At 41.8% G+C, this 23,838-nt stretch overlaps 2 protein-coding genes across 5 annotated transcripts in view; both read left to right on the forward strand.

Annotated features, from left to right (window-relative positions):
- Positions 1-23,838, forward strand: part of ZNF565 (zinc finger protein 565) — a 61,315-nt gene that overhangs the window by 19,482 nt on the left and 17,995 nt on the right. For 2 of the 4 annotated variants that reach the window (XM_045582495.1, XM_036440336.2), the window contains exon 2: positions 17,801-17,899. The exons of 1 other annotated variant lie outside the window; for it this stretch is intronic. The gene's annotated coding sequence lies outside the window, so the exon portion shown is untranslated. Of the gene's footprint in view, positions 1-10,428; positions 10,904-17,800; positions 17,900-23,838 lie in introns of those variants that run through there. One more of the 4 variants, XM_045582496.1, reaches the window with a different exon arrangement.
- On the forward strand, positions 11,414-12,475 carry LOC118720444 (polyadenylate-binding protein 1-like). Its single transcript, XM_036440346.2, is given in 1 exon segment — positions 11,414-12,475. A coding segment is annotated over 1 exon segment (852 nt). The 5' UTR covers positions 11,414-11,477; the 3' UTR covers positions 12,330-12,475.

Below are 23,838 nucleotides of genomic sequence, written 5' to 3' on the forward strand. Positions count from 1 at the left end.
AGAGGAACATTTGTAATAATATGAACATTAAAAACTTATTTAAAAAAAAAAATCTTGGCTGAGGAAAACCAAGATGGTAGCGTAGGTGAACAACTAGTCTGCCATCTCGCACAACAATTTCAAAACTACAACTAAAAGACAAAACGTCTATTTTCCAAAACCATGGGAAAGCTGGCTGAAAGAGAAAGGAGCACAAACGCCGAAAAGCTGAAAAGCCTAGGTACAGAGGCATGCAAAGCGGGCTAGTGACGGGTGACAGGGCGCATGGCTTTTTTTTAAAAAAATAAATTTTATTGATTTTTTACAGAAAGGAAGAGGGATAGAGTGTTAGAAACATCTATGAGAGAGAAACATTGATCAGCTGCCTCCTGCACACCCCCCCACTGGGGAAGTACCTGCAACCAAGGTACATGCCCTTGACTGAAATCGAACGCAGGACCTTTCAGTCTGCAGGCCGACACTCTATCCACTGAGCCAAACCAGTTAGGTCCGCGTGGCTTTTTTTTTCAACCTGAAAGGAAACAAGCTCCTGATCACTTTGAAATCCAGTTTCTGGGGTCATGCAGGGGACCCAGACGCCTATGGGGAGAAGCTGGTCTGTCGGCCATCAGGTCCAAAAGTGAGGGTGACTTTTTTGCAGAGGTGTGAGCAGCAATCATTGTTTACTGCACTGGAGTGTGGAAACTTGGAAATGTTGAACGGCAGAGATGGCTGACGGCAGCCATCACTGTTTGCCACACCTCAGCCTAGTGACATCCTGAGATCCTGCCCCGCCCTGAGGCCACGCCCCACCCTGAGGCCCACCCTGCACATTCTAGAAACCCACCCACGCTCCACACAGCTGCTTTTGCATAAGCAGCAAAAATGCTGAGAAAAGGAAGGAGATCTCAAACGAAAGAAATGGAGAACAAAAGACTGAATATAGAGTTCAAAACCACGGTTATAAGGTTTTTAAAGAATTTCCTAGAAAAGGCCGATAAATTTAACGAGATCCTTGAGGATATGAAAAAGAAATTAAACCAACTAGAAATTAAACATACACTGACTGAAATAAAAAATATTATACAGAGACCCAACAGCAGACTAGAAGAACTCAAGAATCAAGTCAAAGATTTGGAATACAAAGAGGCAAAGAACACTCCTCCGGAGAAGCAAGAAGAGAAGAGAATCCAGAAAGTTGAAGATAGTGTAAGGAGCCTCTGGGACAACTTCAGTTGTACCAACATCAGAATTATGGGAGTGCCAGAAGAAAAGAGAGAGCAAGACACTGAAAACCTATTTGAAGAAATAATGACCAAAAGCTTCCCCCACCTGGTGAAAGAAATAGACTTACCAGTCCAGGAGGTGCAGAGAACCCCAAATAAAAAGAATCCAAAGAGGACCATACCAAGACACATAATTAAAATGCCAAGAGCAAAAGACAGAGAATATTAAAAGCAGCAAGAGAAAAACAGTTAGTTACTTACAAGGGAGAACCAATACTGATTTCTCAACAGAAACTATGAAGGCCAGACAGGAGTGGCAAGAAATATTCAAAGTGATGAATAGCAATAATCTACAACCAAGATTACTCTACCCAGCAAAGTTATCATTCAGAATTGAAGGGCCGATAAAGAGCTTCATAGATCAAAAAAGCTAAAGGAGTACATCACCACCAAACCAGTATTATATGAAATGCTAACAGGTGTTCTTTAAAAATAGGAAAAAGAAGAAAAAAGTAAAGATAAAAATCATGAACAACAAATACATATCTATCAACAAGTGAATCTAAAAGTCAAGTGAAGGAGAAACCAAAATGGTGGCATAGGGTAGACACCTGAATGCAGCCTACCACAACAAATTTAAATTTAGAACTGGAAAACGGGAGGCATTGCCCTGAAGCACCGGATGGCTAGCTAAGAGGCTCTGCCCTCTGGGAAGGAGAGAGAAGGCACGCTGAACCTCAGGAACTGTGAAGGTATGGAGAACTGTGCACGCGAAAGGCGCTGTCTTACTCCTGGCGTGCGGAGAGGGCGGACCAGCCCGAGTTCACTACTGGCTTACTCCTGGCGCAGAGGGCAGATAGCTAACGCGTGGCTGGATTTCTTGTTTGAGAGGCAAACAGAATCACCCTATTGCTCTGATAGATGGCCCCAGACAGGGAGAGGCCAGACTGTCAGGCAGCGGGCAGAGATCTCGGAGGTGTGTGAAGCCACAGGACATTACTGTGGGACTTGGAGAGGAGCCGAAGGGAAAACAAAGCTTGTCTGCACCAACCCGAGACTCTGCCCCATCCAAGCTGAGCACAGAAGCTCTCCCAGAGGCTGGCTTTCTCTAAGGAGGGACTGGCTGGAATCGAAAGCTTGTCTGCTTCTTTACCAAAGAGGTGCACACACCTGAAACCAACCTTCTGAAACTCACCATGAACAAGACTTTTCTAAGGCGAGACTGACAGGGAACCAAAGATTGTCTGTGCCACCCCGAGATCCCACCCCTTCCAAATGGAGTACACAAGCCCTCCTAGCTGAGATACTGCTGATCCTCACAGCCAATTAGCTTGGAGATCAACGCTTCCCAGTGAAGCCTTGCTTAACAACAAGACTGCACACACAGCCCACAAAGGGCTACACCAAGACTGTCCACCGCAGGTAACTGGGAATGCTGTGCTATTGGGCTCTACGTTTCTAACTCTCTGTCCCTCTCAATTCCTCTCTGTGTAAAATCAATAAAATATATTTTTTAAAAAATATTACACAGAGTCCTAAAAATAGACTGGAAGATTGCAAGAATCGAGACTAAGATTTAGAATACAAAGAGCCAGAGGATACTCCTCCACAGAAGCAAGACAAGAGAATCCAGAAAGTTGAAGATAGTGTAAGAAACCTCTGGGACAACTTCAGGAGAACCAACATCAGAATTATGGGGATGCCAGAAGAAGAGAGAGAGCAAGATACAGAAAGAATACTGGAAGAAATAGTGACAGAAAACTTTCCCCACCTGGGGAAAGAAATAGACTTACAAGTCCAGGAAACTCGCAGAACCCCAAACAAAAGGAATCCAAGGAGGACCACACCAAGACACATCATAATTAAAATTCCAAGAGCAAAAGACAAAGAGAGAATCTTACAAGCAGCAAGAGCAAAGCAGGTAGTTACCTATAAAGGAGCACCCATACAACTGTCAGCTGATTTCTCAACAGAAACCATGCAGGCCACGCAGGAATAGCAAGAAATATTCAAGGTGATGAATAGCAAGAACCTACAGCCAAAAATACTCTACCCAGCAAAGCTATCACTCAGAATCAAAGGCCAGATAAAGAGCTTCACAAATAAAAAAAAGCTAAAAGAGTTCATCACCACCAAACCAGAATTATATGGATTGCTGAAGGGGGTTATTTAGGAAGAGAAAGAAGATAAAGATAAAAATTATGAACAACAAATACGTAACTATCAACAAGTGAAACTAAAAGCCAAGGGAATTTAAAAACCTGTTGAACAATATTAACTGGTGAATATAATAGAATCAGAGGTATAGAAGAGGAGTGGACTGAAGATTCTCAGGGAAAAGGGGAGTGGGAGGTGCAGGAAGAGCCTGAACAAAAACTGTGCACCTATGGATGAGGACAATGGGGGATGGGGAAAGGACAGATGGTATGGTGGGAACCTGGTGGAGGGGAGCAATTTGAGGTGGGGAGGGGGAGAGGAACACATTTGTAATAATCTGAACAATAAAGATTTATTAAAAAAGAAAAGAAAACTATGGTACATCTGCACAATGGAACACTATGCTGCCTTAAAAAAGAAGGAATTCTTAACATTTGCAGCAACCTGGATGGAACTGGAGAACATTATGCTAAGTGAAATAAGCCAGTTAATGAAAGAAAAAATTCCACATGATCTCACTCATTTTTGGATAATAAAGAACATTATAAACTGAGGAACAAAAAGATAGGTACAGAGGCAGTAAAGCATCAGACTATCAAATTACAGCGTGAACGTTAGGGAGAGGTGGGGGAGATAAGATATCAACTGAAGGACTTGTATGTATGCATATAAGCATAACCAATGGACACAAAACACTGGGGGGTGAGGGCATGTATGGAAGTATGGTGGGAGGCAATGTTAAGATATGTACACACATCATACCTTAATTTGAAAAATGGAAAAAAATAAAATAACATGAAAAAAATAAAAATATCAATAAAAGTTAAGTGAATTAAAAATCTGAGGAACATAATAAACTGGTGAATATAATAAAATCAGGGGCATAGAATGGGAAGGAATTGATAATTCTCAGGGGTGTCTGTGTGGGGGGTACAGGAAGAGACAAAAATCATATACCTATGGATGAGAACAGCAGGGGGGAGGGGAGGGGGAAGGGTTGGTAAGGGCAGAGGGTGGAGTGGGGACCAGGTGGAGGGGAGCTATGGGGGAGGGCACAATTGTAATAATCTGAACAATAAAGATTTATTTAAAAAATTAAAAATAAATAAATCTTAGCTGGTGATTTCTTTCAGTAATTTGAATATTTAAATCTCTAATTTTTGTAGAGTTTCTGAAAACCCTATAATGATCTAATGGCATTTCCTCCTTAGGTTACCATCTTCTTCCCCCTGGCTGCCTTGATTATTCTTTCTTTGTCATTAATTTTTGATGGTTTTAATACAATATGCCTTGGAGAAATTTGGATTGAGATGCTTGGGTGTTCTATTAGCCTCTTGGTTTCAAGAATCTAGTTCTTGCCCTACCTGGTTTGGTTCAGTGGATAGTGCATCAGCCCGCAGACTGAAGGGTCCCAGGTTTGATTCCAGCCAAGGGCACAGCTGTACACAGAGGCTTTTGCATATAAACAGCCTCGTCCTTTGAAATTTAAACTTACCTAACAAACTGCAACTGAGTCAGAGAGACCCAGAACATCCAAAAGAAGGCTCAAGGCCCCACAGCAGCTTGCATTGCTTTATAGCGAGGCTTCATCTGGGTACCTCCAAAACCAAAACAAAGAAAAGAAATCTGCAGATTTCTCCATACAGGCTGAGGCTAAATTAGCACCTCCTTGGAGATCCAAAAGCCAGTGTACCCAGTGGTCAGAGAGAGATCATCCAGATTACAACTCCTCATATCCATAAGGGACACACTCAGAGCAGACTCGGTGAGCACCAAAGCCCCTCTGAAGCAAGTCTTGCCTCGTAAGGGTGTTTCCAGCACAGAAGCTCTCCCATTGAAGATACAGCTGATCCTCACAGCCAATTGGCCTAGAGGTCAATTCCTCCCACTGATACCAACAACAATCAAGGCTTAACTACAATAAGACTGTGCACACAGCAAACAAAGGGGTGCACAAAGAGTGTCCACCTCAGGTAACTGGGGAAGCTGAGCCACTGGGCCCTATAGGACACCTAGCATACAAAGCCACTCTATCAATTCAGGGAAGCAGCCAAACTGCAGAGACAAAGAAACAGGTCACAAATGAAAGAAATGAAAGAAAGCAAACTACTAGATATAGAGGATTTGAAATACAAAGAAGCAAAAAACACCCATCCAAAAATTTGGAGATAGTGTAAGGAACCTCTGGGACAACTTCAAGGTACCAACATCCGAATTATGGGGGTGACAGAAAAAGATAGAGAGTAAGATACTGAAAACCTATTTGAAGAAATAGTAACAGAAAACTTCCCCACTTGGTGAAAGAAATAGACTTACAAGTACAGTACCCCAAACAAAAGGAATCCAAAGAGGACCACACCAAGACACATCATAATTAAAATGCCAAGAGCTGCAGAAGCAGAGTGGTGCAGCAGAAGTGTGCTAGGCCCATAAAACGCTAAGAGCAAAAGACAAAGAGAGACTATTAAAAGCAGCAAGAGAAAAACAGTTACCTACAAGGGATCTCCCATATAATTATCAGCTGATTTCTCAACAGAAACTATGCAGAACAGAAAGGAGTGGCAAGAAATATTCAAATGATGAATAGCAAGAACCTACAACCAAGATTACTCTCCCCAGCAAAGCTATCATTTAGAATTGAAGGTCAGATAAAGAGCTTCACAGACAAGAAAAAGCTAAAGGAGTTCATCACCACCAAACCAGTATTATATGAAATGCTGAAAGGTATTCTTGAAGAAGAAAAAGAGGCCGAAACCGGTTTGGCTCAGTGGATAGAGCGTCAGTCTGCGGACTGAAGGGTCCCAGGTTCGATTCCGGTCTGGGGCATGTACATTGGTTGCGGGCACATCCCTGGTGGGGGGTGTGCAGGGGGTGGCTGGTCGATATTTCTCTCTCATTGACGCTTCTAGCTCTCTATCCCTCTCCCTTCCTCTCTGTGGAAAAGGAAGGAAGGAAGGAAGGAAGGAAGGAAGGAAGGAAGGAAGGAAGGAAGGAAGGAAGGAAGGAAGGAAGGAAGGAAGGAAGGAGGAGAAAGGAAAGAAGAAAGGAAAGGAGAAAGGAGAAAGGAAGGAAAGGAGAGGGGAGGGGAGGGGAAGGGAGGGGAGGGGAGGGGAGGGGAGAGGAAGGAAAGAAAAGAAAAGAAAAGAAAAGAAAAGAAAAGAAAAGAAAAGAAAAGAAAAGAAAAGAAAGAGGAACAAGAAGCCAAAACTGGTTTGACTCAGTGGATAGAGTGTCAGCCTGCGGACTGAAAGGTCTCGGGTTCTATTTCGGTCAAGGACATGTACCTTGGTTGCGGGCACGTCCCCAGTGCTGGGCATGCAGGAGGCAGCTGATCAATGATTCTCTCTCATCATATGTTTCCATCTCTCTCTCTCCCTCTCCCTTCCTCTCTAACATCAATAAAGATACTAATATATAAAGAGGAAGAAGCCGAAACCGGTTTGGCTTAGTGGTAGAGCGTCGGTCTGTGGACTGAAGGGTTCCGGGTTCAATTTCAGTCAAGGGCATGTACCTTGGTTGCAGGCACATCCCCAGTAGGGGGCGTGCAAGAGGCAGCTGATCAATGATCCTCTCTCATCGATGTTTCTGACTATCCCTCTCTCTTCCTCTCTGTAAAAAATCAATAAAATATATTAATAAAAAAAAGAAGAGGAAGAAGAAAAAGTTAAAGATTAAAATTATGAACAACAAATACATATCTATCAACAAGTGAATATAAAAACCAAGCATATAAAAAAAATCAGCCGAAACCGGTTTGGCTCAATGGATAGAGCGTCGGCTTGGGGACTGAGAGGTCCCGGGTTCGATTCCGGTCAAGGGCATGTACCTTGGTTGCGGGCATATCCCCAGTAAGGGGTGTGCAAGAGGCAGCTGATCGATGACTCTCTCTCATCGATGTTTCTAACTCTCTATCTCTCTCCCTTCCTCTCTGTACAAAATCAATAAAATATATTATAAAAAAAAAAAAATCTGATGGCCGAAACCGGTTTGGCTCAGTGGATAGAGCGTTGGCCTGCAGACTGAAAGGTCCCGGGTTCGATTCCGGTCAAGGGCATGTACCTTGGTTGCAGGCATATCCCCAGTAGGGGGTGTGCAAGAGGCAGCTGATCGATGATTCTCTCTCATCGATGTTTCTAACTCTCTTTCCCTCTCTCGTCCTCTCTGTGAAAAATCAATAAAATATATTTTTACAAAAATTAAAATAAAATAAAAAATCTGATGAACAGAATCAACTGGTGAATATAGTAGAATCAGGGGCATAGAAAGGAGTGGACTGACTATCTTCCGGGGGAAAGGGGTGTGAGGGGTGCGGGAAGAGACTGGACAAAAATCATATACCTATGGATGAGACAGTGGGGAATATAAGGGCATGGGTTGGGGTGGGAACCAAGTGGAATGGAACTATGGGGGCGGGGGGGGGGACGGGACGAGGGACAACTGTAATAATCTGAAAAATAAAGACTTAATTTCTCTAGAAAGCCGTGGTACATTTATACCATGGAATACTATGCAGCTGTAAAAAAGAGTGTCTTTCCCTTTGAGACAGCATGAAGGGGCTTGGAGAGTATCCTGTTAAGTGAAATAAGTCAGTCAGAAAAAAACAAGTATCATTTGATCTCACTCATGTGGAATCTAATTAACAAAAAAAACTGATTAATGGAGAGGATCTAGAGACATAGAAGCATGGAACAAGATTGTGGAATCTTCAAAGGAAGGTAAGGATGGGTTGGTGGGTGGGAAGTAATCAACCAAAGACCTTGTATGAATATGCTAACTAGTGTACATAACCCATGGACACAGACAATAGGGTAGTGAAGGCATGGGGGCAGGCTGGAGAGAATTAATGGGGGTGGGAGGCGTGCACGCATATGTAATACTTTCAACAATAAAAATATATTTTTTTAAAGAATCCAGTTTTTTAAAATAGGTTTGAGAAGTTCTTGTCAGTTATTTGTTTAAATAGGCTCTCTTCCCTCCCTTTCTTCTTCTTCAGATATACCCATTATTATTTTTTAATCTGTTTTTATTAAGTTTTAGAGAGAAAGGGAGGGGGAGAATACTTTGGATCAAGCCCGCAACCCTGACATATGCTCTGACCCAGAAAGGAACCGGTGACTTCTTGGTTTGATGTTGGACATTGAGCCATACTGACCAGGCTGTCTATTATTCTCATATCACTCTTTCTGATGGAGTCAGATAGTTCTTTCTTTCTTTATCTTTTTTTTTTTTAACTCTTTAACACCCACTTTTCATCTGAGTCACTTCTAGAGTTATATTTTAAATGTCACTAATTATTTTCTCCATTTGGTCTGCTCTGTTTCTGTTTCTTTTCTTTTTTTAAAATATATTTTTATTTCAGAGAGGAAGGGGGGGATGGGAACATTAATGATGAGAAAGAATCATTGATCAGCTGCCTCCTGCAAGCCACCACCGGGGATTGAGCCCACAACCCAGGCATGTGCCCTTGGTGGGAATTGAACCAGGGACTCTTGAGCCAAATTGGCTAGGGCTGCTCTGTTTCTGAAGCCTTCCTAGTTCATTCTTCATCTCTTTTATTGAGCTCTTTCAGCTCTAGAATTTTTATTTATTTATTTTTATTTTTTTTGGAAATAAAGTACTCATTCTGTTTGTTGATTTTATTTCTGAGTTCATTAAAAGGTCTTTCTGAATTTTCTTGTATCACATGGAGTTTTTTCATAAACTTCAGTCTCAAATTGTCATTTAAATTACATTTCATGTCTTTAAGCCTATTTTTCTGGAGATTACTCATGGTATCTGATGAATTATGTCTCTGCTTTTATGGGAATGAAACTGCTTTTTTTTAAAATGTATTTGACAACTACTATTTTAAGAGATGGGTAAGTAAGTTTCTTTTGTTTTTTAGTAGAGGGTGCAAGTTTTTATTTTTCTCTTGCTTGCACTGCTGGGGCTTCCTGGATCTTTTAGGATGGTGTTTCCTCCACTGTGGAAAATTCCCTTTATTCCTGGGGTGGTGGGCATCCCCTCTGTCACCTCAGTCTCAGGTCTCTACCCTGGTGAGGAAATGTGGTGGGTGATGGGACCTCTGAGATCCCAGTGCTGCCTACAACAGATGCTGCCAGTAATGCTGTACTATCTGAGGTGTCCCAGCTGCCTCCACTGGGCTCCACTGCTATGGATGGGGGCAGGTTGGGCTTATTCTTGCATTTGTGGCCTTGTACTCCTTCCAATAATGGTGGCTGCCGAACTTCAGTTGGCACACCTCTATGTCTTGGCCCCTGTTCATGCGTTGAGCAGCATTATGCATCTGCTGCTCAGGGAGAAATATTTCTTCTCTCTGGTCCTCAGGGCTGTCAAGAGTGTGTGCTGTAATCTGACACTGAGCAGTTTCAAGGTCTGTTGGGGCTACTTACTTCTCTGGGAGATGAAGGCAGGCAGTTACTTGTCTGGGACGTGGTTTTCTGCATGGTAATGACGGCTGCTAGACCATAGCTGCAATGCCTTTATGTTCCTCTCTATTTCTGCCACTGGGTTCAGCTGCAGAATGTGCTGACTACTCAGGCAGGAATGTCCATTAGGCCTGCCTTATTTAATAATGCATTGACTATGGCATTGTTACATTTTAAAATCATTGTATATATTTCATTATTGAGATGCACCTTAATGTATTCCTTTTACTGCCTACTAAAGATTATTTATACTTATATATTTTAATTGTGAAATAGCCCCAAAAATATTCCTATGATTGCAACCTCTTGTGTTTTTATAATGAACTAGTAGCCCTGCGCTCCAATCTGTGTGCCAGTAGCTCTCTGCTGCCCTCCTGTGTCTCTCCATCCGCTGCCCCGCCCCCCTTTAGCTCCCCCAACCCCTTCCCATAGCTAGCTTCCCTGCCCCCTCCTGTTGCTCTCCACCACCCTCTTGTAGCTCGCTGCCCCATCCTCCTGTTGATCCATGATCCCATCGTTACACGGTCGGTCATATGCTTCATGGCGTAACGACCATTTGCATATTACATCTTTATTATATAGGATTTCATGGGGTTAGGCATTAAATATTAAGAATTTGCAAATATGCAGAATCTACTAGAATTCAAGGAGAAAAAAATACTTTTAAAAAGTTACAGTCACTTTTAAAATTGCAAATTATTTTATAAGGGAGATATACAAAAGAGATTTATATAAACTTGCATACAAATATCCAAAGTAAAGGTTGATAAACAGCACTAGTTTAGCCTGGTAATATGCTGTGAGATTTAATAAGAGGGAGATATTTGTATAACCAGAGTAGCTATTTTCATGTCATATTATATCTAAGTTGACTAACCCCATAAGAATTTTGTGGAGATACATCCATTTTCTTGAATTGCCTATATTCCCTGCAGTTTTCATTCGCATTAAAAATCCAAAGTATGACCAGTGGATGGAGCATGATGATTCTGTAGCTGTTTGGAGAACACTGCAGGACATAAGAAACATAATAAACCCATCTGTCAGGAAGGGCTGAAAAGAAGCATCATTTATACAGAGGACATATCCATGTGACTTTTAGTCCTTTTCCAGGTAAGACTTTGGTACACATGAATATATTATAGTTACCAAATCAAGAAGTTTTCAACTATTGGAAACTGACTAAGCAAAAATACAACTGTGTGTGTGGTGTTTTTTTGTGGGATTTTTTGGGGTTTTTTTTTTAGAATAGTATCCTGAGCTATTGTTTGTTTAAGAAGGTTGTTAAAAAAAAAAAAAGTAAATATTTTCTTGTTCCTCTGCTATTTGGGAATAAGCCTACATTTACAGAATTTAAAAATACACTTTTAGCTCTGGCTGGTATGGCTCAGAGACTCATGTATCAGTAGGTTACTGGTTTGATTCCTAGTCAGAGCAAATGCCCGGATTATGGGCTCAATCCCCGGTAAGGGCTGATCCATATTCCCCTCCCTCTCTCTCTCTCTCTCTCTCTCTCCCTCTCTCTCTCTCTCTCTCTCTCTCTCCTTCTCTCTCTAAAATCAATAAAAACATTTTTTTTAAATTTTAATAAGAAAGTACACATTTAAAATTATACATTGTTCACAGCAAAGGGTTTGGTTTTGTATGTTTCTCCTCTCCAGAAGAAGCCACTAAAGCAGTTACAGAAATGAATGGTAGAATTGTGGCTACCAAACCACTGTACGTGGCTTTAGCTCAGCGCAAAGAAGAGCGCCAAGCTCACCTCACGAACCAGTACATGCAGAGAATGGCAAGTGTGAGAGCTGTGCCCAACCCCGTAATCAACCCCTACCAGCCAGCACTTCCTTCAGGTTACTTCATGGCAGCTATCCCGCAGACTCAGAACCGTGCTGCATACTGTCCTCTTAGCCAAATTGCTCAACTAAGACCTACTCCTCACTGGACTACTCAGGGTGCCAGACCTCATCCATTCCAAAATATGCCCGGTGCTATCCGCCCAGCTGCTCCTAGACCACCATTTAGTACTATGAGACCAGCTTCTTCACAGGTTCCACAAGTCATGTCCACACAGCGTGTTGCTAACACGTCAAGTCAGACAATGGGTCCTCATCCTGCAGCGGCTGCTGCTGCAGCTAATCCTGCTGTCCGCATCATTCCATAGTATAAATATGCTGCAGGAGTTCGCAATCCTCAACAACATCTTAATGCACAGTCACAAGTCACCATGCAGCAGCCTGGTGTTCATGTACTAGGTCAGGAGCCTTTGACTGCTTCCATGTTGGCATCTGCCCCTCCTCAGGAGCAACAGCAAATGTTAGATGAACGGCTGTTTCCTCTCATTCAAGCCATGCACCCTACTCTTGCTGGTAAAATCACTGGCATGCTGTTGGAGATCGATAATTCAGAACTTCTTCATATGCTTGAGTCTCCAGAATCTCTTCGTTCTAAAGTTGAAGTTGTAGCTGTACTGCAAGCCAACCAAGATAAAGAGGCTACCCAGAAAGCAGTTAACAGTGCCACTGGAGTTCCAACTGTTTAAAATTGATCAGGGACCACGAAAAGAAACTCGTGCTTCACCGAAGAAAAATATCTAAACATCGAAAAACAATATTATAGAAAAAAAAAAACATTGCAAAAATATAAAATAAATAAAAAAAGGAAAGGAAACTTTGGACCTTATGTACCGTGCAAATGTCATGTCTAGCAAAAATATTGCTAGTCCTAGATTACTTATTGATTTAAAAACAAAACAAAAAACAAAAAAACATCAAAAATCGTAAAATATAAAAACAAATTAATGTTTTATAGACCCTGGGAAAAAGAATTTTCAGCAAAGTACAAAAGTTTAAAGCATTCCTTTCTTTAATTTTGTAATTCTTTACTGTGGAATAACTCAGAATGTCACTTCTGTTTTAAATAACAGAATTGATAACTGAGCAAGGAAACATAATTTGGATTATAAAATTCTTTGCTTTAATAAAAATTCCTTAAACAGTAAGTAAATAAATAAATAATTAATTATACATTGTTATTGAAAAAATATGCTCTTAAGTAAATTGAAGATCATAAAACTTCCCAGACATGTCTGGCCAGTGTCGCTCAGTGATCAAGCATTGGCCTGGTTAGGGCACATGCCCAGTTTCCAGGCTCAATTCCCAGTAGTGGGCATGTGGGAGGCAGCAGATCAATGTTTTCTCTCTCCCTCTCTCTCTCTCTCTCTCTCTCTCTCTCTCTCTCTCTCTCTGTCTCTGTCTCTTTCTCTCTCTTTCTTTTTTCCCCCAACTCCTTCCTCACTCTAAAATCAATAAACCTATTCTTGGTTGAGGATTTAAGAAAAAAGAAAGAAAATACAGAAAAAAAACACACAAAGATGCCCCATAATTATACACTTATAGACAAAAGTTGTGAAAATTTGATTGAAAAGCCTTTCAGTTCATCTTTAATGCATACACATATGTGTATATAGTATATATACATATGTATATTTTTTCTCTTTAAAAAAATATATTTTATTTAATTTTTACAGAGAGGAAGGAAGAGGGATAGAGAGTTAAAACATTGATGAGAGGGAAACATCGATCAGCTGCCTCTTACACATACTGGGGATGTGACCAAACCAAGGCACATGCCCCTGATCAGAATCAAACCTGGGACCCTTCAGTCCATAGGCCGACACTCTATCCACCGAGCCAAGCTGGCCAGAGCATGAAACACAGAGTTTTATTACCTACCTTATTCACCCGTCATTGTTTAACATTTTAGCATGAGCAAAGATATGTATCATTGGGAAAAGGAGAGAGAAAACATCAATGGGAGAAAGAACATCTATTGGTTGCCTTTTGTACACACCCTGACTGGGGATTGAACCCGTGCCCTGATCAGAAATCGAACTCACAACCTTTAGGTATATGCTCCAACCAATTGAGCCACACTGGCCAAGACTAATGAGTCTTTTTTTTTGTAGGACATGAAAGCTCTCTCCGGATTGTTTCCATTTTTAACAGGATCTTCATCATACATCTTTAGATAGTCTCATATATGAAATTGCTTCATCAAAGCACATTGGTGGTTTAATTTCTGCTGACATTGCTTTGTTAGAAGTATATATTAGCTGTAGCCTGTGTGTCCATTTTTTTTTTATGTTATGCTATTGTGGAGTCTCATCAGTTTCTTATTTTATTATTTTTATTAGTTTTTTTCATCACCATTTATCCACTCTATGCCCTCTTCCACCTCTACCCACTCCCCCTCAGCAATCTTTTAAATTTCTGCCAAATTGATAACTATAAAAAGACATTTTCTTGTTACTGTATGCACTCCCTTCATTACTAAAGTTTAAAAACTTTTGATAGGTGGTGCCATTTTATTATTTAGTGAATTGCCCATGCATAACCTTTGCTCATTTGCCTAAAATCACTGCTTTTTTTCTGAACATTTAATTTTAAAAGTATGAAGGGTTTTTATTGTTTTTCATTTGCCTTTTCATTTTGATTTTAGTACTTGGGGGTAGAACTTTTTAATCTTTCAAGAATATGTCGGGGGGGGGGGTGTCTGCCTTTATGTCATGGGTTCATAAAACCTATACATAGAGGTAATATGCTAATTTGTCCGTGATGATGTCCCCAGTAACTACCTATTTGCATATTGGTGCGCATGCAGCAGGGGGCGGGGTCTGAGGAGTCTGCCTGACAGGAGCCCAGACTGCAAAGAAGGAAGAGGAAGCGGCCACAGGGAGCTCTTCCAAACCCCCTCCACGGACACCTTACCCCAGCCCCCACACTCCCGGGGAGGGGGGGGGAAGGGACAGACAAATACCCTATCCCAGCCCCCGCACCCACAGGGGCACGGGGAGGCTGATCGGAAGGGCAGAAGACCCAGCCTGGGGGGGGGGGGGGGGGTGTGTGGACACGGCTGCAGCCCTCACCTCCAACTCCCAGTTTCTTCCCCCGCACCTCTGCTTGGGGTTCCCACGGCAATAGCACACTAGTGACCACCCATCAGCGCCCCCAGGCCTGCAGCCCGCCACTGCTGGGCACTCCTCTCCTCCCTACAATTCCAGACCTGGGTGGAGGCAGGCCTGAGCGGCCCCCCAGGGTCAAACCCTTCCCCCTGACAGCAGCAGTGCCAGCTCCACAGCTGAAGCGCAGCTAAACCCGCCCATCTGGCCCTGCCCTGGCCCGGCCCCCACTCCGCTCCAGGAGCCTGGAGCCCCGCCCTGAGCACGCACAGCTGCAGTACAGCACAATTTAAAGAACGCAGAGCGGGAGGTTTGACAGTTACTCCCCCTCGGGCCTCGCCGCCCCACTAGCGACCCCCACCCCCAGCGCCTCCAGGGAGGACGGTCGCTACAGACCCCGCCCCTCCGAGGCCTGCAGAACTCTGCAAAGCTTCCATAGCTACAGTCTCGGGGAAAAATCACGCCCTCCTCCCCTAATCAGCACCTGCTACCTGCGAGGGTACCTGTGAGCTTAAAAATAACAATCCCTTCCCGTTTAGACATCACTTACTTGATGAAACATTTCTAAGTTTATTATCTGGTCTAGTAATAATTAATGTCGTTTTTAAACATTCGTTTAAAATCTTGCTTGGCGTTGACTTGTATTGACATAACCTTCAAACACGTGGTATCTACAGAACTTGTGAAGTGCAATTAACAAGTTTTGCTTGAAAAAGTTTGTGTTTGGTTTGGTTTTTGTTGCAAAACTAGGGCTAAGAAGATGGCGGATGAAGAGCATATTCGGCACTGCATGCTTTACGAGTTCCAATTAGGAAGAAAAGCAAGTGAGGCTGCAAAAAACATCTGTAGTGCTCTTGGTCAAGATGCAGTTAGCGCCAGAAAATGCCAGCGTTGGTTTGAGAAATTTCGCGAGGGAAATTTTTCGTTAGATGACAAGAGTGGTCGAGGCCGTGTGTCCAATTTTGATCAAGAAGCTCTTCAAGCTCTTTTGGTGCAAAATCCTCAAATTACCCAACAAGAGCTTGCGACAACTTTAAATTGTTCACAAAAAACAATTTCCAATCAATTGCGTGCACTTGGCAAAGTCCAAAAGTTTGGAAAATGGGTTCCTCATGAGTTGACCGACAACAACCGTAATCAAAGAGTCACAATTTGCAGTTCGCTCCTCTCTCGTCAAAACCGTTTGTCGTTTTTAGAGCAAATTGTTACCGGAGATGAACAATGGGTGCTGTATGTTAATTTGAAAAGGCGGCCTCAATGGTTGGACAAAAATGAGGCTCCGCAGCCCACGCCAAAACCTGACTTGCATGCGAAAAAAGTGATGTTGTGTGTTTGGTGGAATTTTAAAGGAATTCTTCATTATGAACTTTTACCATCTACCCAAACCATTACAAGTGCAGTGTATAGTGCCCAATTGGAAAGGTTAGCCCAAGCTTTAAGAGAAAAAGAACCCGCGCTGATTAATCGGAAGGGCATAATTCTTCACCACGATAACGTACGACCGCATACTGCAAGAATCACTGCTGAAAAACTGCGCCACTTGGAATGGGAAGTTCTCCCTCAACCTGCATATTCTCCTGATATTGCCCCTTCCAATTACCATTTGTTTCGTTCTTTGCAAAACTTTCTTCTTGGAAAAAAAATTTAATAATGAAGAATGCCTCAAAAATGCATTGACCGAATTTTTTGCATCAAAATCACAAGAATTTTACAACAGAGGGATTAAAATGCTTCCTGAGCATTGGGCACAAGTAGTAGAAAACAACGGCAACTATATTGTTGATTAAATTTTGTTGTATTGTTTAAATAAATTCGATTTTAAAAATATTAGAAAACGACATTAATTATTACTAGACCTAATAGCTGAAACCTCCTCATGACAACCCAGTGAGGTAGGCGGGGGAGAGCTTATAATTCCCACAGTATATGCGTATGTATTCAGAAAGAAGCTCAGAGAGCAAAAGTGTCAAGCCCAGTGGTTTCCAAGGTGCAGCACATGCCCCATAGGGGGGCAATTCGAGAATGAGTTAACAGTGAATTTTTGCATTATGGTTCTAGGGGGCCTCATATACAGTGTATCCTACATAATAAAAGGCTAATATGCAAATGACCAAATGGTGGCATGACCAGTCACTATGATGCACGCTGACCACCAGGGGACAGACACTCAACACAGGAGCTGCCCCCTGGTGGTCAGTGTGCTCCCATAGGGGGAGCTCCACTCTGCGAGAAGCAGGGCTCACAGCTGGCGAGCACAGCAGTAGTAGTGGGAACCTCTCCCGCCTGCGTGGCAATACTAGGGATGTCCGACTGACTGGTTAGGCCTACTAAGTGGTCAGTCAGACATCTCCCCAGGGCTCCGGGACTGTGAGAAGGCACAGGCCAGGCTGAGGGACACTCCCTCCCCCCCAAGTGCATGAATATTATATTATAATATTCATGTATATTATATTTATCTTAAATATTTTTTTTTTATTTTTTAAAATATATTTTATTGATTTTTTACAGTAAGGAAGAGAGAGGAATAGAGAGTTAGAAACATCGATGAGAGAGAATCATCGATCATCTGCCTCCTGCACACCCCCTACTGGGGATGTGCCCGCAACCAAGGTACATGCCCTTGATCGGAATTGAACCTGGGACCTTTCAGTCTGCAGGCCAATGCTCTATCCACTGAGCCAAACCGATTTCGGCTATCTTAAATATTTTTAAAGTATTTAATTTTGTACAGTAAATATTTTATCAAACTAGAACTTCTTTTTGGCTGACAAAAGATAGGCTGAGAAATTTCTACTTTGATAAATGTTTAAGGTTTTCATTGTGATCTTATGCATTCATTGCACTGCTTGAGTGTCTCCCATGCAGTATGTCTTGACGAATTAATAATGAACCAAACCAACAAGATCCCTGCATTTAAGTTTAGTGGAGGAGTCAAATAATTGACAGGCAAATATATAATACAACATTTAGTAGCACTGAGAGCTATAAAAAAAATAAAGCAGAGAAGGATAGAGAGAATGGCAATGGGTAATACTTTCATAGTTTGATTGCAGAGGTAAAGTTTAAGCAGAAACCTTCTCGAAGAGGGAATGTAAGCTCTATGACTGTCTGGTGGAAGAGAATTCCACAAAGCTTCCAAGGGAACATGCCTGGTGAGTTCTAAATAGTTCATGGGAGAGGATCCAAGATGGCTGCGCCCAGGTGAACACCTAGCCGCAGCCACACACAACAATTTCAATAAAATACAACTAAAATATAAAACGGACATTGCCCAGAACTACAGGAAGGTTGACTGACTGGAAATTCTACAGCGAGAAGCAAGGAGAAAACCAGAAGGAGGCGCGGAGGAGCTGGAAAAGCCAAGGTACGGAGACGCGGCACGCGGAGAGGACGGAGCCGGAGAGGAGGGAGGCCGAGTGCCTGGCGGGCGTTCCCGAGCGGAAAGGAGATAAAACTTCGACTGTGCTGGGCCCCCGACTGCTCTGAACCCCGGTTCTGGGCCAGACCCCGGGGACTCAGGCTCAGCCATAGGGAGCCGGGCTGTAAGGCAGAACCCCGGGGAGAGGCGAAAGGAGGTCCCGGAGGCGCGCACACTGCGCGCAGAGAAGGGACATTCGGCTGTGCCGCGGGATTGCCCTGACGGGAAGGAGACTGGGGCTCCAGACTGCTCTGAACGCCACCTCCAACTCCACTTCCAACTGAACTGAACCCCAATACCGGGCTCATTGTGGGAGAGCATAGACTGTTTGGCAGCAGGCGAAAATCAAGGGCACCTTTCTCTCAGAGGCGCCGGCAGCAGCGAGCACTGAAGGACCCGCATAGGGCGAGGCTGATAGAAGCCAAAGCTGCAGGCTCCACCCTGAAACCCCGTCCCATCTGTAACTGCGAAATGCAACAACAAAATAGATCACAAACGAAAGAAATGGAGGACAAAAAGCGTCTGGATATAGAGTTCAAATCTACGCTTATAAGGTTTTTCAAGAATTTCCTAGAAAAGATGGATAAGGCCTATGAGTATATGAAAAGAGATCAACTAGAACTAATAAAGAGTCAACAAGAAATGATAAGGGATCAACAAGAAATAAAGAATACATTGTCTGAAATAAAAAATATTTTACTGAGTCCTAAAAACAGAAGGGAAGATCACAAGAATCAAGTCAAAGATTTGGAACATAAAGAGCCAGAAGACACTCCTCCACAGAAGCTAGAAGGCAAGAGAAGCCAGAAAATTGAAGATAATGTAAGAAACCTCTGGGACAACTTCAAGCGAACCAACATCAGAATTATGGGGGTCCCAGAAGATGAGAGAGAGCAAGATATCAAAAACATACGGAAAGAAATAGTGACAGAAAACTTCCCCCACCTGGTGAAAGAATTAGACTTACAAGTCCAGGAAGCGCACAGAACTCCAAACAAAAGGAATCCAAAGAGGACCACACCGAGACACATCATTATTAAAATTCCAAGAGCAAAAGACAAAGAGAGAATATTAAAAGAAGCAAGAGCAAAGAAGGTAGTAACCTATAAAGGAGCACCTATACGATTGTCAACTGACTTCTCAACAGAAACCATGCAGGCCAGAAGGGAATGGCAAGAAATATTCAAGGTGATGAATAGCAAGAACCTACAGCCAAAAATAATCTACCCAGCAAAGCTATCACTCAGAATCGAAGGCCAGATAAAGAGCTTCACTAATAAAAAAAAGCTAAAGGAGTTCATCACTGCCAAATCAGAATTATATGAATTGCTGAAGGGGGTTCTTTCAGAAGAGAAAGTAAACAAAGATAAAAATTATGAACAACAAATACGTAACTATCAACAAGTGAATCTAAAATCCAAGGAAATTAAAAAAAATCTGATGAACAATATTAACTGTTGAATATAATAGAATCAGAGGAATGGAAGGGGAGTGAACTGACGATTCTTGGGGAAAAGGGGAGAGGGGGGCATGGGAAGAGACTGAACATAAACTGTGCACCTATGGGTGAGGACAATGGGGAGAGGGGAAAGGGCAGAGGGCGGGGTGGGAACCTGGTGGAGGAGAGCAATGGTGGGGGGGGGGGGGAAGGAACATTTGTAATAATATGAACAATAAAAACTTATTAAAAAATATATCAATCAAAAAAAAATAGTTCATGGGCATTTAAGATTAATAAATATCCTAATGGTAGCTACAATTTTAGAATTTTACCAGGATGCAGCTAGATGTGGCTGGCTGTTTATGAATTTTGATAAGCTCTCAAAAATTCTTTTTAAAGATTCAAGTATTTCATTTCCTCCAGAAAATATTTTATTCATTATTTCTCCAGCTGTTCTATTAGTCACTTTTATTCTATTTTAGGTCTGGATTTCTCTCTTCCATATCTCTGATCTTTATTTTCAAAATTCATTCTTCTGTGTATTTTTCCTCTGAATTCTGAGATGTTCTCTTAGGCTCCCAATCATTTCCACTATCCCAATTTCTAAGACATCTGGTACCTTCTCTAATAATTCTTAGAAGAAACTATTGTCACAAAACCACTGTCTTCTGTGGCAAAGCACTTACAGAGGTTCTAGTTTCCTTCTCCTAACTCTTTCAGTTGCCCCTTTCTACTCTGGGATTTATTGTTTGTTCTTAATGGCAGTAACCACAGGGAACCAATTCACTCTGATAGAAACTTACATAGGCAGTAAAATTAAGATGGATTTTTATCCATCTCAGATTTTACTAGCACTGTGGCTTTGGGTGAATCTCATAACCTCTCAGGCATTCTAGCTTATCTTCTGTATAATGTGGAAAATACAATCAACTTTAACTCACAAGGTGGTTGTAAAAATAAGAGCAAATGAAAAGTATATATGAGTGGCACCAAATCACCTCGCCCTGGAATCCTGGGAATCATTTCTATAACTATGTATTCTGCCTTCCCCATGGATAAACTATATGTGATCTGTAATTCAATCCCCAACACTTGAGTGCTAGTTCCCATCCTATTCAAGATCATTGCTCTAGCAGTTGTCTCCTATATTCCTGTCATATCAATTTCTCTCTGTATATTATTCCCATTACTATAAAACATGCCGGAATCTCTCCCACATTCAAAACAAAGAATTCTGCCTGGACCCCATATCCACTGCTACCTCTATTTTCCTGTTCTTTTCAGCACAGATCCTTGAAAAAGATAGCTCTTCTTCCTGTCCTTCCATTATCTCTTGAACCCTGCTCCAGCCAAGCTTTTGTGTCCTCCACTCCAGAGAATCAGCTTTTCTCAAGATTTCTAATGATCTCCATAATGCCAAGTGGACAGTTCTCATTTTTCATTTGGCCACTGTTCTTACCTTCCCTTAAAAAAAAAAAAAAAAAAAAAACATTTTATTGAGAGGAAGGGAGAGGGATATTGAGTAAGAAACATCAATGAAAGAGAAACATCAATCAGCTGCCTCCTGCACACCCTCTACTGGGGATGTGCCCGCAACCAAGGTACATGCCCTTGACTGGAATCAAACACAGAACCCTTGAGTCTGCAGGCTGAGGCTCTATCCACTGAGCCAAATGGGTTAGGGCTCTCATCTGTACATCAGTAATTTCCAATTTTATATTTCTACATTTGGACTCTATCCTGAACTCCAGAACCAAATGTCTAATGGACACTTGACATTTCCACTTGGTATGTAATAATCATCTCAAGTATTAAGATCTAAAACAGAACTCATAATGGTTTCACCAAACCTGCTCCTCTCACAGTCCTTTGTGTTAAAAAATAGCAAAACCACACTCTAATTTCTCAAGTCTAAAATCTTAGTGTCATCTTGCCTTTATTTTCTTAAATACCTAAAATTATCTAATCCTGTCAGCTCTGCCTTCAGAGAATATGTAGAATCTGATTTGATCAGTTCTCATCACCTCCACCACCCTAATGCAAATCACACTACCCACTTGCCTGGATTACTACAATGGCCTCACTGGTGTCCTTGCTTCCCCCGCCCCTTTATCCTTTTTAGTTCATTCTCCGTAAGTCTTTCAAGTGTAAATCAGATTATGCCATTCCTTGGCTTAAAAACATCTCAGTATCTTCCTGTTTTACTCAAGAGTAAAAACCTGAATTCTTACAATCTACTTCTCTGACCCTCTTTTACTCATATACTTTTTCATTACAGCCACTCTAGTCTCCTCTGTTGATCAAAGAAAGCCTGCTCCTGCCTTGAGGCCTTTGCAATTGCAGTACCCTTGCTAGGAATGTACCTCTCATAGTTATCTGAATTGCTCTCTCACTTCATTCTTATATGTCACCTTCTCAATAAAAAGTCTCAGGCTACCCTCCATTGTCCGCAAACTCCCTGTCAACTTCCTCTTTATTTTTCTCCATAAAACTTTGGCCACTAGCATATAAAAAGAAACATTCGTGTATTTGCTACTTCCTCTTTCAATTAGAATGTAATAGATTTACTGAGACAGTAAATCTCACATTTTTTTATCTTCATCGCAGATAAGAAAATGCCAGTTGAGGTAAGAACTTAGTAAATAAGAGAGAATTCCTGACTTTTATTTTCTCTCTGCCAGCATGTCCAATTAGATGCCAGAGCCTATTAATTTTACTTCTTTTCTTTTTTAAAAAATACGTTCTTATTGATTTTAGAGAGAGAAAAACATCAAACATCTATTAATTGCCTTCCATATGCACCCCAACAAGGGTCTGAACCCAAAATTGGGCATATGCCCTGACCAAGAAATGAACCAGCAACCTTTTGGGGTGCATGAGATGACATGCAATCAACTGAGCCATACTGGCCAGGGCTGATTTTACTTCTTCTCTATACCCTTCAAGAATGTATCCCCTTCCTTCTTGTTCCCACTAACTACTCTAGGACAGATTCTTAGTTTGTTTGAGAAAGTACAAGCACCTTTCAGTTGATATTCCTAACATTAGTTTTACTCCTCTCCAATAAAATCTGGTCATATTGTCCTTATCACTTCCTTCTTTAAATTCTTCACTGGCCTTCTATTTATTAATGAATGAAAACCAAACTTATATATATTCAATCATTGTTCATTGGTCACCCGTAGCCTTCAGACACAATGGCAAGTGCCAGTCACAGTGATGATGAGACCTGGTTCTTGCTCTTATAGTTCTTTTATTTCATTCATACACCTTCATTTTCCAACCCCTAGATGTCATCTCCAGTATTGTCATCCTCTAAGTTCTAGAGCTCATTGAATTTAAATTTGGATTCATTTAAATGAAGGAAAAATTTTAGTTATTCATTCATATTAGCTACATGGGGCTAATGGCTACATTATTGACGATACAGATTTCCATCATCACAGAAAGTTTGTTGGACAGCACTCACTGATCTAGACCTTTTCCAAACTATATACATCATTCCAAATGCTCCTCAAAAACACCATATAGTTGGTCCACCGTTTTACCACTGCTTTCCACTCTGCTCATAATGCTCTTCTGTGCCTTTCCTAGCTATTTTCTGATTTTTAGGTCCCAAATCATGTTCTGTATCTTACAGGAAATTTTCCTCAACACCACTCCCATTGGTTACATGAGTCTTCCTTCTGACACCCCACCATGCTTCTTACTCCTCTAATTAAAACCAACCTTGCTACCTTCCTTAAAACCCCTGAGATCTCATTACTTGGGGGCACAGGCCATTCTCCACAGAACTTCAGCTGTGGTAACTGCTAGTCAGGGAGGAAGCCATGTTCTGAAGGAAAGCAATGGGGAGGGTTTAAATGGAAAATAAGTGCTGGGCCAAGAGGCTGCTACAAATTGAATTGCCACTCAGGTCAGCTTGTAAGATGCCTGTATTACTGTGGTTTTCCTGCTCCTGTCCAGCTGGGATGGAGTCTTCGATGAAGTCTCTGGTGGTATGGGCAGCATGGCACCCTTTTGGACTTTGAAAGAAAAAGTAAACCAAGGAGGTACCCAAAAAATTCTGCCTATAGAGCCTACAGAAGCTGGAAGACACTAAGAATTTTTTTTTTTTCACAAGATGGTACTGTCCTCAGCCTTAGTAAAGTGCCTATGAATTATGATCTTCCTTGCTGTAGCTGCAAAGTAAGATCTGCTTGATACAGGTGGGGAGCTATCTAGGCCCTATC

Source organism: Pipistrellus kuhlii, unplaced genomic scaffold (genome assembly GCF_014108245.1).
Source record: "Pipistrellus kuhlii isolate mPipKuh1 unplaced genomic scaffold, mPipKuh1.p scaffold_m20_p_17, whole genome shotgun sequence".
NCBI classification, from domain to species: domain Eukaryota; kingdom Metazoa; phylum Chordata; class Mammalia; order Chiroptera; family Vespertilionidae; genus Pipistrellus; species Pipistrellus kuhlii.